The 17,807-nt window shown below is 37.1% G+C and overlaps 1 protein-coding gene across 1 annotated transcript in view; it reads right to left on the bottom strand.

Annotated features, from left to right (window-relative positions):
• The window catches only part of LOC126203793 (uncharacterized), a 155,160-nt gene that overhangs the window by 45,804 nt on the left and 91,549 nt on the right, over window positions 1-17,807 (bottom strand). The window contains exon 5 of the mRNA XM_049938162.1: window positions 6,198-6,587. Within this exon, the coding sequence (XP_049794119.1) occupies window positions 6,198-6,587 (390 nt within the window). The remainder of the gene's footprint in view (window positions 1-6,197; window positions 6,588-17,807) is intronic.

Consider the following 17,807-nt stretch of genomic DNA (forward strand, 5'->3'; position numbering starts at 1 on the left):
GAGAGTTCCGGAACCTGTACAGAAAATTGGAATAGAGATCAACATAAACATCATCTCCGCCCTTCTTTTGCTTATGAAAAAGACACATTGCATGTTGTACCACCACACGGCGAGACCTCCAAAGGTGGTGGTCCAGACTGCTGTACAGACCGGTACTTCTAATACCCAGTAGCATGCCCTCTTGCATTGATGCATGCCTGTATACGCCGTGGTATACTATACACAAGTTCATCAAGGCACTGTTGGTCCAGATTGTCCCACTCCTCAACGGCGATTCGGAGTAGATCCCTCAGTGTGGTTGGTGGGTCACTTCGTCCATAAACAGCCCTTTCCAACACCTTTAACATCTTGATAGGGTTCATGTCTGGAGAACATGCTGGTCACTCTAGTGAAGCGATGTTCCTGAAGGAAGTCATTCACAAGATGTGCACGATGGGGGCGCAAATTGTCCATGAAGACGAATGCCTCGCCAATATGCTGCCGATATGATTGCAGTATCGGTCGGAGGATGGCATTCACGTATCGTACAGCCCTTACGGCGCCCTCCATTAGCACCAGTTCAAAAATGGTTCAAATGGTTCTGAGCACTATGCGACATAACTTCTGAGGTCATCAGTCGCCTAGAACTTAGAACTAATTAAACCTAACCAACCTAAGAACATCACACACATCCATGCCCGAGGCAGGATTCAAACCTGCGACCGTAGCGGTAGCTCGGTTCCAGACTGTAACGCCTAGAACCGCACGGCCCCATGAGCACCAGTGGCGTACGTCGGCCCCACATAATGCCACCCCAAAACAGCAATGAACCTCCCCCTTGCTGCACTCCGTGGACAGTGTGTCTAAGGCGTTCAGCCTGACTGGGTTGCTTCCAAACACGTCTCTGACTATTGTCTGGTTGAAGGCATATAAGACAAATTTTCGGCAGGTTTTCCACCGTAGCCACTCAAATTTGCATTTAATTTTATATTTGTAACTTATTTTTAGAATCCGTAAAACGGGTCCCGCAGAAGGGGCAGGAAATGTGTGTGGAACGAGTTTTCCATTTCAGTTGCCTTATTAGTAAGTCAGTGGCTGAGGGTGGGGCGGCGCAGTACTACCAGATGTTTTGCGTGGTACCTACGCTCAGTCCACATGAACGTCGGCCCACGGTAGTACCGCCGACTAGGGCGCTATGTCATGTACCGCTGAAGTAGGGGCGCCTACTGAACCACCCTGTCCCCACCACCTAGCAAGACTGGGGGCAGGGGGGGGGGGGGGCAATGACGTGGGGCGCGCGTAATGGGTTGGTGAGAATGCGTCGGTATCCAGAACATTCTGTCTTACCTGTTAGCTCAGTCCGCGACCAGACGTATCCACTAGCTCGTCCCTTTAGGGACGCAACGCCTCTCAGTTTAACTCCGGCAGCCCACTGTAGTCGTAGAGAGTGAGTTCAGTGCATCCCTTAGGCGTTGGCTTTTTGGCAAATAAAACCTCTGCTCGTGACTGGAAACAGTCTCTTCTATCGAAGGTTTTCTGCTAACATCACCGGACGGCCCACTTCCCACTCCAGCAAAATAAGTAAAGTCTTAGTAAATGAAATACAAAATTTTGATACCTGATCTCCTACCGATTTGAGTAGGTCAACTGTAATGCAAATTGCGGGGAAAAACCAATCATACATGGAACTAGCAGCATATATATTTTTAATCCATCGCTCTGATTCTTTGTCGTAGATTAATTTGTCAAATAGGTTCCCTAACCTGACGCTTTCGATCTCAATTCTAACAGAAACAGTGAAAGTGTGGTGCGAATTGGCATCAGTAAACCATTGGAAACTGTTATGGTATTTCTCTACTGTATTTTAGCATCCCATATGTTTCTAATGAGTACCAGAAATGGGAAATATGAGTTCAAATAACAAAATATACTCGTGTAAAAGGTCACGCCGTACAGGTACTGAGCACAACGAAACATATCGTAGATGCACGATGCGTAGATGCGTAGATGCGCGAGGAAAGGTTGAGATTATGGAAGCACCTAAGGAGCTCTCAGTTAGGCTACGTCGATCTGAGCTATGAGTCGTTGCAGTAATACACGTGGATGAAGAAAAGTGAGAAAAAACGGTACTGGTTCAACACTAACAGAGGTAGCTCATCAGTGAGTTCCAACTTGTGGTACTCCAGACAGTGGCATCATCCCTGTACTCCGGCCGGCCGCTGTGACCGAGCGGTTATAGGCGCTTCAGTCAGGAACCGCGCTGCTACTACAGTCAGAGGTTCGGATCCTGCCTCGGGCATGGATGTGTGTGATGTCCTTAGGTTAGTTAGGTTTAAGTAGTTCTAAGTTCTAGGGGACTGATGACCTCAGATGTTAAGTCCCATAGTGCTCAGAGCCATTTGAACCGTCTGAACCCTGTACTCCGACGTGGAACTATCCATGTGAATTTCGAGGCAACCCGATGTCGATTTATTAAATCTACAATTTCATAGTAGGATGGCAAGCAAACTTCCTTCTCTGGCATTCATAGAGAAGAAAGAGCGCCTGTAAAGTACTTTATTCGATGTCGATTGCATCTCGTGGACTCACACCACAAAGAAAACATCACAAAATTAATCATTTATTGCAGCAGTTCGTATGAGAATAACGAGCATAAAGCCCCATGTACTTCTGGGAGAGAGAGAGAGAGAGAGAGAGAGAGACGGGGGGGGGGGGGGGGGGAGAGAGAGAGAAGGAGAAGAAAGTGTGAGCATTTATTCGATCTCGACTGCAGCTAACAGACTTACAACAGATATTTCATCTTACAAAGAAGACAACCAAAAATTAATAAATTAATTCTATTGAATTTGTGGAAGAATGAGAAGAAAAACACATTCTACATTACAGCTGATCTACTCAAATTGGTAGGAGCTCATGTATCAATCTGATTTTCAGACATTTCACACACCGTCTGATCAAAAGTACCCGAACTTCTATTGGTGGACGTGAATATGGGTTGTGTCCATCCTTTGTGTTTATGATGACTCGAACTTTGCTGTGGAGAGTTTCAGTGAGATGTCTCAATGTCTGTGGAGGAAAGACGACCCATTCTTACTCAAGAGCCAAAACAGAGAATGCTGTATTGTTGGCAGCTGGGATCTGCAACGAAGTCGAAGTTCTAACATCTCCCAAAAGTTCCGTTGGGTTCAGGTGTGGACCCTGAGCACACCGGTTCATGCTACAAACGTTTTTGTCCATAATCGATTGCTTCACAAATGCAGTTTGCGACAGAGTGTATTGCCATGTTCCTCCACTGTGCGTAGTACACAAGGCTGTAAAATGTTTTCATATCGTTCCGCATTTAGCACTTCCTTAAGCACAGTAAGGACAGCACACCTCCACCACAAAAACCACCTCCATACCGTAATACCGCCTCCTTCGTACTTTACTTCTGGTACTACACGTTATTGCAGGTAACTTTGTCTCCACACAGTTGCCGAACCAAACCGTTCCACTGGATTGCCACAGGGCAAGGCGTGATTCAGCACTCCAGACTACTCGTTCCATTCATTCACTGTCCAATAGCACAGGTCTCTGCACCTCTTGAGGAGTCGCTCAGCATTGCCTATGGACACATGTAGCTTACGAAGACCTGCTCGACCATTTTACCCCATTCCTTTTAAAGCCCTGTGCGCAGTGTTCAGTCAAGCCGGAAAGCTAGCAACGCTCTGGAGCTCACTACTCATTCCTTCTGCCGTTTTGATGCGATCCCTTACAATCGCTCCCTGCAGTCCTCGACAGTCTCTGTCTATCATTACATGAGATCCGCCTGGTCTTGGTGTAGCCGTCGTTATTATTTTGGGGAGTTTTGACTCACTGTCACATCACCGACAGTTAACTTGAGCTTAATAGTGCAGCCTCAATGCTACAGTTAAAAACTGACGATAAACTTGACTGGCGCCGTGGTGTACATGTACTGGGCGTTTATAATCAAACTTTTGCCACCAGAACCAATTTAGATGGAGAACTATTTATCATATGGGTTCCTAACTCTATAGGGATGATGTTCAGAGTGCGTGCTGCAGGATTTGTGTTGTTCGTAGCGTTGGTGTCACGACTTGCTGGTAGACGCCGGTACTGACACAACGACGCCGTCTTGACATCAGTGTGCATTAAAGTCGCAGATAGTCACCACCGATCTAGATAAGGTGAGCAAGGCTTTACTGCTGTTTTATCAAAACAACAGCAAAATTATGCTGTTCTTCAAGCGTATCGACGCATTAACGGAATGCGAAGAGATCCTGTTTCCACACCTCTACATCTACATCATGCTCCGCAAGCCACCAAATGGTGTATGGAGGAGGGTACTTTCGGTACCACTATGTGATCCCTCCAACCCTGTTCGACTCGCGAATAGCGAGTGGGAAGAATGATCGTCGGTAAACAACATGATATGGAAATTCGATTTAACTGTCGATTAGGGGACTTTTCCTGTCCAGTTGCACCACAAAACACTGTAGAAGTTACTCTTGCCGTGTATAAGAGTGTTGGATGCAACGGGCGATCTCTGAGTAGTGCACGAGCTGTATCGCAACTGCTAAAGATTCCGTCGTGCGCCATTCGTGTTTATCACAACGAATGCTGTGAATGGGGGTGCATCTGAAGTGCCACTATTGTCTAAAAGACATTACATGGAATTACCAGTAAGTACCATTGTAACTAATGTACACTTAATGAGGAAAAAATCGAAACATGTTTGTAAAAAGTGTGATAAATGTAGTGTGTAAACTATATGGATACTCCAGCTACACTCAGCTCCAATACTGAGTATTACGGATGGAATCACGTTAATGAAGACGTGCACATGTCAGAAACTGGTCGTGTGTTAAATAAAATCACCTATTCTGACTGGTAGCAGATATTATTCTACACCCCATAAAGGAACAGTTACGGTTTTAAATTTCTGGCTGAGCCTAATACATAAGTGTACATTAAAACAAAGTCTCGAGATAAATGGAGAACTTTTAACATACTGCAAAAGTCTGTGAAAGTCAGACAGTATAGTCCCAGCAAAGGCGATAGTAACGCAACTTACTGGTTTTCTGTGTTGCATTCTGGTGTGTAGGCATCAAGAAAACTCGTACATGATCTTTGTATTTAGTGATAAATCCGATCCAGCAACATTTAGCTACTTTGGCTGACGTGTTTGGTTGGTTGGTTCTGAGAAGAACCGTTGTGAAGTAGTTTCGCGTCCATGTTAAGCCAGGAGATCTGTAGTAGATAAGAATGGCACCAATCCTGTTCAAAAATGGTTCAAATGGCTCTGATCACGACGGGACTTAACTTCTGAGGTCATCAGTCCCCTAGAATTTAGAGCTACTTAAACCTAACTACCTAAGGACATCGCACACATCCATGCCCGAGGCAGGATTCGAACCTGCGACCGTAGCGGTCGCGCGGTTCCAGACTGTAGCGCCTATAACCGCTCGGTCACCCTGGCCGGCACCAATTCTGTTCAACTTGTATACATCTGATCTCCCTGAAACACAGTCAAGGAAGTTCATCTATGCAGACGATCTGGCCTTGGTCACCCAACAGTGTGAGGAGATCCTATACGCAGACCTCCGAAGACAGAACGTCCTCTTCAAGGAATACCCCGAGCTCCCAATGCACTCTAATGTTCCTGCACTCCGAATGAACCGATTAAAACTTAGTCAGCCATCTGTCCTATTGCCAGAATCGCTACAGGCAGCTACTTTCAGTATCAACAAAAAGTGGACAAAAATGTGGAACACTATTGCCCATGAGGAACATCAGACCCTCCAAAGACCTGACAAGACCAGCCGGTATGGAACTAACGCGTCGTGCCTGGAAACCAAGTGATCGGAAACCTCTACCGATAAGGAAGGGCGTCATCTTCTCAGTGTGACTGTGGAAATGAACACCAGACGATCCATCACATTGTAACAAGCTGTAGCAGAAGACCCTACCGTGGGAAATTGGAAGATTTCTTTGAAGTGACAGAGGCAGTCCTAGAATGGATCGACAAATTAGATATTAATTTATAGACTTACTTTTTAAATTACAGATTATTAAATTAATATATTTTTGTAAAATTTTGTAACTCCACAGTTGTTATTTGCTGTTCATGTGTAATGCTATATAATAATAATACCTACTTTGGGTGTGATGTTTCGAGGAGCCGATGGAAATGCAAAAGGAGTATACAACATACTAACCTGTTTCAGTAATGAAGTCGCCTTCGACAGCTTCATCCGTGAAGCCTATCAGGTAGACTTCCTTTTTGGGCTCTAGGAGGCCGAGCACGGCCTCGGCGCGGCGCCACGTGTCGGTGACGGCGAGCGTCGCGTTCTCGAAGCGGCACGTCCTGGCCGCGTCGGCGCGAGCCGCCCTCTCCACGTGCACCCTGTAGAAGCGGCCGGCGCCGTCCAGCCACTCGTAGCCGTCCGGCGCGACCACCGAGAGCCGGCGCTCGCAGAAGAATGGCGCTGGATTCTCACAGGGCACGTCGTTTGTGAACCCGTCTTTGTTGAAGTCGACGCAGTTCTCGTTCCCGTACGCGTTGTTGGGATCGTTAGGCAACCACGGCAGTTTGGACACTGGACGACCTGTTGTAGTATAGGAGTTTCAATAAGAAACCCGGTTAGGTAACCATAAAATTAGCAGACATTACACTGAAACCATAAAAATGAACCGTGGCACAAGTTCAGCAGCAAAATGACATTAGGGAAGCGGACATACAGGCGTTTATAGTTAAACTTTCCCTATTTAACACATTATAACACGGAAATTAGCTACCGTACGAGCACCAAACTTGGCAGCGTAAATGTCCAGAGTATGGGGTGCACGATTTCCATGCGATACAGCTCCGCCGTCCAGTTTCAATTATGGCCACCAGGTGCCGTGATCAATCATCGTGATTCATAGTCTCACACACCTGACCAGTCTGCAGTGCACTTGTTGAAACCTCAACATGAGGTTGGACTAAAGGAGCAGGCCATTATTGGTGAAGCTCTATTATCAAAACAAGAGTAAAGTTGCAGCTGCAGTTTGAGAATATCACCTGCTGCAAGGATTACAGAAGGGTCCTCTTTCTCCACCTGCTGTGCGGAGCATGAATAATAAGTTCGAATCGACGGCAGAACTGGGCATGCCTCCAGGAAGAAGCCGATGACCGGTGCACCACAGGTGGTTGATGAAAGCGCTGTTGCTATGGCAGACAACGCTGCGCGCAATTCCCAACCGTCAGGCAGTGTGCGTGCTGTGTAGCGACAGTTGAACATACCGTCGTCCAGTATGCGGAAGGTGCTTCGAACCGTTCTCAAATGGTATCCATACAAGATCCACATCGTACAGCAGCTTGCACCACAAGACGCACAACGACGTCTTGACTATACTCTCCCCTTTCTCTCAAGGCTTGAAGTTGACGAGAGCTGGTCCTGGATCATCCTGCAGACAGACGAAGCTCATTTTTCTCTGACGGTTGAGGTGAACACACAGAATTGCCGAGTGTGGGCATCTTCACCTCCAGTCAGTGTGCACGAAGTTCCTCCGTATGGTGCACGTGTCACCATATGGTGTGGCTTCACGGCTGCGTTCATCATTCCACCGTTCTTTTTTGAACAGGTTGGCGCTCAGTGACCGAAGACGTGCTGTGTGACTGGCCAGTGCTCTGGCGATATGCTTTGCCAGCATGTCATACCCGCCCTATGGGAGAGAGACGCATTGAATTAAACAGTTTTGGTGCAAGATGGGACTCCAACGCAGATTGCTCGTGAAGTTCACCTGCTTCTCCGAAACACATTTTGGAAACGATGAAATTATGAACCGATCATTTCCAAACCCTTGGTTGGCACGATTACCTGATCTCACTCCCTGTGACTTCTGGTTACGGGGCCACCTGAAGGACAGGGTTGACCAGGGGAACATTCACACATGTGCAGATCTGAAGCCCAGCAAATCAATAGAAGTACCCAGCATACCTACGGACATGCTTGTTTCTGCTGTGCAGAATGCAATCCTGCGCTTTCAGACTCTTCTGATGGGCGTCATATTGAGCCCCTTTTATTGTAGTAATGGTACCGGTATGTGCAGTAGCCAATTAAAAGTGTTTCAGTCGAAATGATTCTGCATTATTTCTCTTCCCCATGCCCTTGACATTAATACTACCAAGTTTCATCCTCGTATGGTTATTAGTTTCTGTGTTATAACGTATTAAATAGGAAAAGTTCAATAACAACCACCCACTACATTAAAGTAGTTCAGTAAAAATCCTACTTCACACTTTTCTTCAGATCGTTTACTGAGGAAATAAAAATAGTGACAAGAATAGCAAGTTTTATCACCTCACAGATGTTGAAAAGCGACTGTAGATAAACTACCTGTCATGACAAAGGTAATAAGAGGAAGCAATGCAGTCTCTATTCTCTTTGGGGCTGAAATGCTGTACTGATAAATATCTCCTCGAGCTAAGAAAATTTGAGTAGACCCCAGTATGTAACTTTAGGCAGACATGATCTGTGTATCCAAACATATGCTTCCGAGACGAGCTGCTGTTATATCTGAGATGGAATTTCTGGCCTTATCATGAGAAATAATCAATCCCATCAGCAGCAGTCTCACTTGTCGAGTAGGTGCTTTCATTCTGACGAGTGTATCTCGTTGCAGGTAGGTGTTTACTGCTCTATAAGAAAAACTAATGACAGAATTTTTTTCATGTCCCAAATTTTGTGCTCATGACACTACCGGCAGCTATGTTCTCTTTAAACTTCTGCTTGACAGGATATTTATATTAAGGAGGCAAGAAACTCTCGTCCTCCCATAACAACACAAACTTGACTACTATAGTACCTTTATTTTTCTTGCAAGATAAGTTATAGCTTCATTCCAGTTCTCTGAGATATATAGGTAACTGTCTCATTACAGACTGTATGGCACTTTGTGACACTTGATTGCACGCCAAACGAAATGATGAGCTTCAGCATGTCATGAATTCATTTCCTAGCGACGTCGTCATAGTGATAAGCTGTGTGCTGACAATAATTGAATTCAAATGTTCAATGTTTGTCTCTGTAGTTGATGTCTTTAGGCACTGCAGATTTAGTTCGACTGCTCCTTTCTGAAGTGTGTTGAGGAATTATTGACTCCACAGTCAAATCATTTTCTCCAACGTAATTTAACGATCATACCACTCCACATATCATCAACAGATCTCTATGCCACTCGTGCTATATGTTGATCCATAGCTAACCACTGTATCCTCTTCTTGCTCAAATCGGTAGCATGCCAGTCAGCCTTCTTGGCGCATCATAGATGGAGTGCATGCACACTCCAGTGAAGATACTTGCTTCAGGCTACTTACTCTAGCAGGGGACTGGCGAACTTCCTGGACATTCAAATTACAAAATTTCCTTCTGTGTTTCTCCAAACACATGCATATCAGAAATCCACATTCTGAACACCATTGTACACCTTTACTAAGAAGATATGGACTGTCTTTTAGTATGTTTATTGAACCTACTTGTTTCAGTGCAACTGTTTAAAAAGAAGCCGTTGAGGATGTTAACAGTTGGAGTGAGGTTAATGCACCCAAGGGTGCATCAGGGGTACATCAGCAACTTCAAGAAGCAAATACAAGTAATGTATGGCATCAGATGATCAGTAATTTGCCTGTCAAAGTCTTCTGGTAAATGGTACTACTGAACTACAGAATGGGAGAGGACCTGACTGGCTGGAAGGTCCTCGGGTCGTAATGTTATGTATGATTATAAAGATTTTTATCTACAAGAACAGAACACAATTCAGTTGATGAAGATTGCTGATCTGGCCCTGGCCACATCTTAGGGACTGGGCTAGTCCGCTTCTTCATCTACTACAACTACTACCATCACTCTTTTTCTTCAACATAACACAACCTTTTCAAAACCCTTTAAAAAAATTTAAGCATATATACTGAACAACAGTACACTTGTTCGCTCACTAGTTGAATATTGCTCACCAGTGTGGGACCCATACCAGATAGGGTTACAGGATCATTTAGTAATTGCGAAAGCATTACGGAGATGATAGATAAACTCCAGTGGAAGATTCTGCAGGAGAGACGCTCAGTAGCTTGGTACGGGTATTTGTTGAAGTTTCGAGAACATACCTTCACCGAGGAGTCAAGCAGTATATTGCTCCCTCCTATGTATATCTCACGAAGAGACCATGAGGATAAAATCAGAGAGATTAGAGCCCACACAGAGGCATATCGAAAATCGTTCTTTCCACAAACAATATGAGACTGGTATAGAAGGGAGAACCGATAAACATACTTATGGTACCTTCCACCACATACTGTCAGGTGGCTTGCGGAGAATGGATGTAGATGTAGATGTGGATGTAGAAAAAGTGTAAATTTAACAGAATATAGAATGATTTGAAAAATCATTCACTTACAAAATTTTCGCAATATATAAAAATGGTTGAAAATCAGTTGAATATAAATTTTTAATTGAGTATATAAATCTCATGTTCAAAAAAATTAAAATTTTGAGAATAAAGGAATGATTCATTTTATTTTACATTTAAAAATGTAATACATTTCTAATTTTATATAGTAGCATTCCCAAGAATCTAATATTCAAAAATCCACAACGTTCTTCATTTAAAGAAATCTAATAAATTTTTGTCTTATAAATTAGGACAAATAACAAATGACTAATGTGTGGGACAAATTTAAATTCTGCAAAGATACTTTTGTTGAAAGACATATTCAACCAAGAGAGAAGCAGGTTGAATGTAAAGTTTTTGTTGAAAGACATATTCAACCAAGAGAGAAGCAGGCTGAATGTAAAGTTTGAAAACTTTATCTTAAACCACCTTTAATTACAGAATGCTGAGTTGCAAAACTCTCTCTTATCTATGAAAACAAGAAATACAGCAGTTTATTATTAATATGAGGAACCAGATACAGTAAAGAATTATGAATTCTACAATTTACCAAAATATATACTAAAAGATGATATTTGGTTTATATATTATTTACAAAAGTTTCTCACTCATTAATAGAACGAGTTGTTACTTTTATCTTTGATGGCACTTTTTCAAAAGTTTCTCTCCAATAACTGGAGAATCTAAATATTACTTTACCTATAAAGGCAAAAGATATAGGGGAGAATTAAAAAATATTGAAAGATCATGTATTATTTCCCATGTAATAACTAAACAATATACATATATTTTAAGGTTTCTCAGATAGTATTCTGTGCTGAGCATCATAAGTTAAATTACTTTTTCCATAAGAAATTATATAAGATAGTTTATCATTAGGAATTTTATCATTAAATGTAACAAATAATATCATAATAGTTTTTGTGTTGCTACAATATTTCCTCATCAATATATATTTATTACATTCATAGCATAATTTGTAATAAAATGATGTAGATTTATACCAATAGCTTCTTTTAATTGTGTTATGCATTTAAAATCACAAACTTTAAATCGCCACCAACAAAGTCATGGAAGAAATGATTTAAACTTGTATCATGTAGTCTAGAAATATTTTACACTTCTAAAGTCTCTCTGACTAATTGTTTTGGGATTTTTGGAAATGTTTCAGCTAAATTGAAACAAGGTGTTCTTTCATGTCTGCATCTAATATTGTCTAACTGCATATTCATTTTCGAGAGTAAAATCTTCAAATTTAACAACGCAATTATCTTCTGATTCTTTTAATTGTTTAATTTCATCTTTATTTTCAATAAAAGTAGCACTTTTCCTCATATTTATTTTAAATTTATTTTCCTTTTTATAAGTTTTGCATATTTTGGTTGATCTAATATTTTAGAGTAACTAAATGAATAATTATTTTTATTGTACTTTAACCATCCTGGAGCTCAAATATAACTATCAATCGTTAATGTTGTTTTTGCACATCTCCTTGTTCATATTATAGGACATTGAATTAAATTATGCAACAGCTTCAGATACTTTTTTTTCTGGCATTCTTACATTTGGTACCAAATCAGTTTGCAGTTAATTAAATAATTTGTATGAACACTAACTGAGACACTTATTTCAATTAAAAAGAAATTGATCAATTCACAAAAAAATCATCTGTTCCTGTAAGACCCGTCTATAAAAATGTTCATGTAGTTGGTTTTATACAGATTATAAACTCCAAATATTACATCAAAAATAATAAATTAAGCTGTAATGGAGAAGCAATAATAATTCCTACTGGGGTGAATAGTTCAAAAAGTTTAGAGAAATTCATAAATTCTATAAAACTTAATAGATATATATTAAGGAAGAAAAACATTTAAATGAAGTTATTCTTGAAAACAATGATAAATTATATATTAATAGAAAGCATGGTACTGGAGAGGTTTCACACTTCAGTAAACAAATTATTGGACCTAAGAAGAAAATGGCTGCTAATAGTTTGACAAAAATGTATAGATATAACTTTTGAAGTAATAAATATAAGATCTGATTTAGCTGATAGGATGTTTGCAGAAAAAGACAAATATTATCAAGAAACTAATACTATTGCTTCTTTTAAACCTATAATTTATGAACCAAAATATTCTACATTTCTTCTCATTTATGAGGTAAGAATTCAGGATTTAGAAGTAAGTATTAATGATGAAAAAATTATTTGATAGATTTTAGTGTTGTTACTGGCACAGTTAATCCAGAAAAGAATTAAGATATTTGAAAGTATCCGATTTACTGTGTCATAAGTAAACTGTAATAGTATATCAGTTATACTACAACAAATGTGGTGATATTCAATTCTTCAATTTTGTTTAATTATTTGATACAAATTTATTGAATTGGATTTTAACCAAATCTTAACATTTGTTCACAATTAGGGCATCTATTTCTAATTGCATTAATTTTTTTGTCTTTCTCTTTGTGTTCTAATAATAGAGTAAATGTTTCTAAAGTTACAATCATATAATCTTAAAATCACAAAATTTGGCTTTAAGTTATGGTCTTCAGTTTCTTGTACAGTATGTGGTAGTGTTCTATTTACTTTCTCAGTTCTTTCATTTAAAATTTCTATATCTGAATAAAATCTTTCCCTAATTTTTGTTTATATTTGCCCTTAACACTATTCAGTTCTTTTAAATAACTTACTTTAATTTAATTTTTTTCTGACTCTTTATATGACATTTATATCAATCCATTAATTGTTCTTTAATTTCATATTATCCATGTTTACAAATTGAAGATTAATCTTCATGTATAACCCACTTTCTGAACAGTTTGGTTTCTTCCTTTTCTGATTTAAAAATTACGCCATGTCATTGATGTATATTCATGATTTGTCACTGAATTTAATAGCACTTCAGGGTTTAAAATTTCAAATATATTTTTATCTTCTTTATCAAAAAGCCATCTAATCGCATAGCCAGTATCTTTATATTCTAGAATTAGTGTTTTTGTCAAAGATAATTAAGACTTGTTCATCATTGTAGTTGAGTTAATGGTTGATGACAAGGTCTACGAATTAATCCATTTAATACAAAAATTGTCATTAGATTTTTTTTATTTTACAGTCATTTTTAATAATATTAATTTCTTATTTTCCGTTTTTCTTGTTTCTAATTATTTTTTCTACATAAACAGAAGCCATAAAATATAAGTTTCCTAAAAATTGTGCAGTTAAGAAATAAATTGCTAATTTTACTTCACAAAAATATACAAAAGTTGGTTATTGAAAAATACATAGATCTTGTTTAAATGAATATTGTAGAAATATATAGAGAAATAAAATTCATTGTGCATGTGTGTGTGTGTGTGTGTGTGCATGTGCATGCATATGTGTATCTATGTATGTGTGTGTGTTTGGAAAACATATTTTGAAATATTATTACTAAAAGAATTTAAAACTTATGTTGACCAAAGAACATTAGAAAATATTATTATCGATTAAGAATAATGAAAACAAAAGTTCTGGATGCATAAATTTCCAAAAAATGCATGAATTATCAAAAATTTAGGATTTCAATTTTTTGGTAAGACTCCAACATCTAAATACATATACTGAAATAAAAGGAAAAATGTATTACAGAAAATAACAAAAATAACAGTTTTTAATTCTCTCAGTGTCAGCTAAAACTATTATTTCTGCGTAAATGGATACCTTTAAAGTTTTGGATGAGTTAGAAAATTGCAATATAAATTATGTTTTAAAAGAAACATCAGAAGTGTTGGCAGATTAAAACTCTGAGCCAGATGGAGACTCGAGCTTGGGACGTTTGCCTTTCATGGCCAATTGTTCTATGTACTGAGGTACACAAGCATAACTCACAACCTGCCTGCACCAACGTACTTCTATCAGTACTTCGTCTCCTAGCTTCCAAACTTCACAGAAGCCTTGCACTTACCCAGAAAGGCAAAGGTCCTGAGTCTGAATCTCAGTCCAGCTCACAGTTTTAATCTGCTAGTCAGTTTGATATAAGCATACAACCCACTGCTGAATAAAAATTTGATTGTGGAAACATATCCCAGGCCTTCTCTCCGTGATATCCATTCTTCCAGGGATGCTAGAATTGCATGTTTCACAGGGGAATTTCTGTCAAATTTCGAAGCTAGAAGATGAGATACAGGCACAAGTAAAGTTGTGATGAAATTTCATCAGTTATATTTCTGTAGTTCAGTCAAAAGTGATACTTGATACTTCATTGAAAATGTTGATTATCATACACACCTCACTTGCGAATTTTCATGCAAAACTTTATTCGGATTTCATTTGTGTTACGAATTTAAAAATGATTATGATTATGGGGGATATATTTTGGGATGAAAGAATATAAACAGATTTATCTTTAACAATAAAGATAAATATGTTAAACGTGAATTTTATAAAAATTTAAAGTCTATTAAATCTCATTATTTCTTTCATAATGTCCATACAGCAGTTATTTATTTCATTTTCTAAAAGATGTCTTATTATTGTGAGTGTTAATAGCAGTTTTATTTATCTTAACAAAATAAAACTGTTTAAAGCTTTGTATCAAATCTAAATTGTATCAGATCTAAATTGTATCAGATCTGAATTGTTGTATATGTTGTTTAACAACATTTTTCATAAATTCTTTTGACTATTCCTCTTGGTTATCGCCAACTTTATAAATATACATTTTACTCTTAAAACAAAAAATTCTTATATCATTTTTCCATTACAGTCATCTTTCATTTTTCCTAGTCTTTTTTCATTAACTTGAGGTATATTATAAATATTATTTTCTGGACCATTACTAGCATCAAAATAATCAATTGTTGACTTTATATTTTCATTAAAATCTTAATTTTTTATATTATAAATGTAAGTATCAGTACCTGGACAATGAATTTCAATATTTTCTCCATATTTAGGTTCAAAATATTATGATCAAATGTGTACATTAATTCATTTGAAAAAGCAAGTATACACACTCTAAATAGTTTTAGTACAAATTTTAGTTTTATTCATATGGGTATTAAATAAATTTTTGTGAAATATTGTCTTCCCTTAAAACTTGGCTCAGCTATAAATTTTTAACATTCGTCTCCATCTAAGACTAATCTTCTATCCACTATGTTTGTTATAATTTTCATCTTTTTCGAAATACTGAATTATTCATCAATTACTAGATGTCTTTTTCAAAATCATTTTCTGCTTATTCATTTTTCCCATATTTACATCTGTATACTTTTTAACCAAATTATATCTCTACTTTTTTCACCATCAGACCATATAAATATTAAAAATTCATGAATTTTTGTTATTTCTATCCTTGAGATAAATATAGTTTAACATTGCTACAGTAAAGAACATAATTATACTTATCATCTAAGGGAGGTCATAATTGTTTCTTTAGACCCAGACAAAATTTCATTTTCAGGATGAAGATGTAAATCTTTAGGTCATTGTGTAAATTTTTTGGCTATTATAGATCTGCTTCACAAATATAACCGATTTTAGAAGTTGCTGAAATTTCGCTTATTTTTGTAGAATGAAAATTATTTGGGTCATCCCACTGAAGCACTTCATACGAGAAATAATGTCTTATAGCATTTATCACGTAAATTATTTGGATCTAATTATATTAAGACATTTGATATTGTAGTTTTACCAAAGGTTTCATGTATTTATTATTTGCTATAACAGAACTATCTACCTCTTCTATATCTCTTTCACCCCATTCCATCATCTTATGTGTCTGCTTGATGAGAATAACTCACAAGCTGCAAGAATATAATGAGAAAATTCCCAACTAGCAATAAGACTGACATTCATAAAACAAAAATATGTTTACTTTCATATACATATTCATTATTATTATTATTATTCTTGATTGTTATAATTATTTTTGATTGTTATAATTATCATTGTACTACTTTTATAATATCTATTTTTTTTCTTCAACATTAATACTGTATAAAATGTTATATGTCCTTAATGTTCTGTAGAAACTGAAATTTGTTGAATCTGAGTATGCCTGGTTAGGTGTAAGAGAGGGCCTGAAGGCCCTAATCTTGCCAGGTAAAATAAATGCATAAATAAATAAATAAATAAATATCATTTAAACCAATGATATACCTCGTCTTATTCATTTTCGGCCATGAAAATCATTCATAATTGTGTAAACATTAATCTGGAGCAGTAAAATTCCGAAAAGTTGTAAATTATAATCTTTTATATAGGTTTTTCTACAATTTTCAAACACATCAGCTAATAATAAAACATCAGTTTTTAAGTATAATTAATGTTGTTCTCTTAAATTTCTTACACTAAATTTTTTGCAAATTAGTTTAGCATGGTTATAATCTTCTTCGCCATTATCAGATTCATCTAATTTATTATAAATTTCGTCTTTTGCTAGAAGTGGCTTTTCTTCAAATTTCTCCCAACTATCTACACATTCAAAAGAATAAACTCCCTTTTTAGTTAATAAATCTATTAGATCTTCTGGAAAAAATATTCTGATATTTTTCACTTGGTACAGTCTTAAATTTAATGTAATTTATCAAGTCGTGAATTCATAAATTGAAATGTATCAAAAAAAAATATTTTTACATTTTTTTTGTTTTTGTTTACTGAAACTTATGTATCTATTTTCATTATTTGGTATTAAATATACTTCTTTTTCAGAGTACCCAAGTTCTTTCACAAGAAATGAGAATCACAGCCAGGTAAATCATATATATAAGTTGGTACAAAATAAGGATCTTTAATCATAAATAACAATGGATTTATATCCTATTAAATTGTCATTGTGACAACCTTTTTTATGTAAAGATACCTACATAAAGAACAAATTTTATATTTATTATGTTCTGATTCTTCTTCAGAAGTTATAGATTTCATCTCTTCTTCTTCTTTTTTTTAAACATTCAATAATTTTGTATTAGAGGTGGGTCCTCAATACACAACTGGATGTTTCTAGATTCCATTTATAAATTTAATATAAAAATAAATATCACATGCTCCATGTTTTCATATTGCATAATTTAATTATTTAATCTTGATTCGGTTTGTTAGTTATTAAGTTTAAATATATTTTTTTTAATTTTTTCTATTCAAACCATTATAATTATTGTCAGCTGTTAATTCTACAAATTTTAAGTTAATTATAATTACAAACTCCCAAAATTTGCATTAATATCCAAAGGACCTTTCGAGTACACTTATAATTTTTAAATCGTATGTATTAGGCTTTTTTGGCAGTTCATTAAATAAACAATTTGATTGATAATCTAATCTTTCTTTATTATTACAATGTAAGAGACGTGTATGACAAATAAATTTTGATGTCCATTATTATTATTATTATTATTTTGATTAGGAA

This window comes from Schistocerca nitens, chromosome 9 (genome assembly GCF_023898315.1).
Source record: "Schistocerca nitens isolate TAMUIC-IGC-003100 chromosome 9, iqSchNite1.1, whole genome shotgun sequence".
Lineage (NCBI taxonomy): Eukaryota > Metazoa > Arthropoda > Insecta > Orthoptera > Acrididae > Schistocerca > Schistocerca nitens.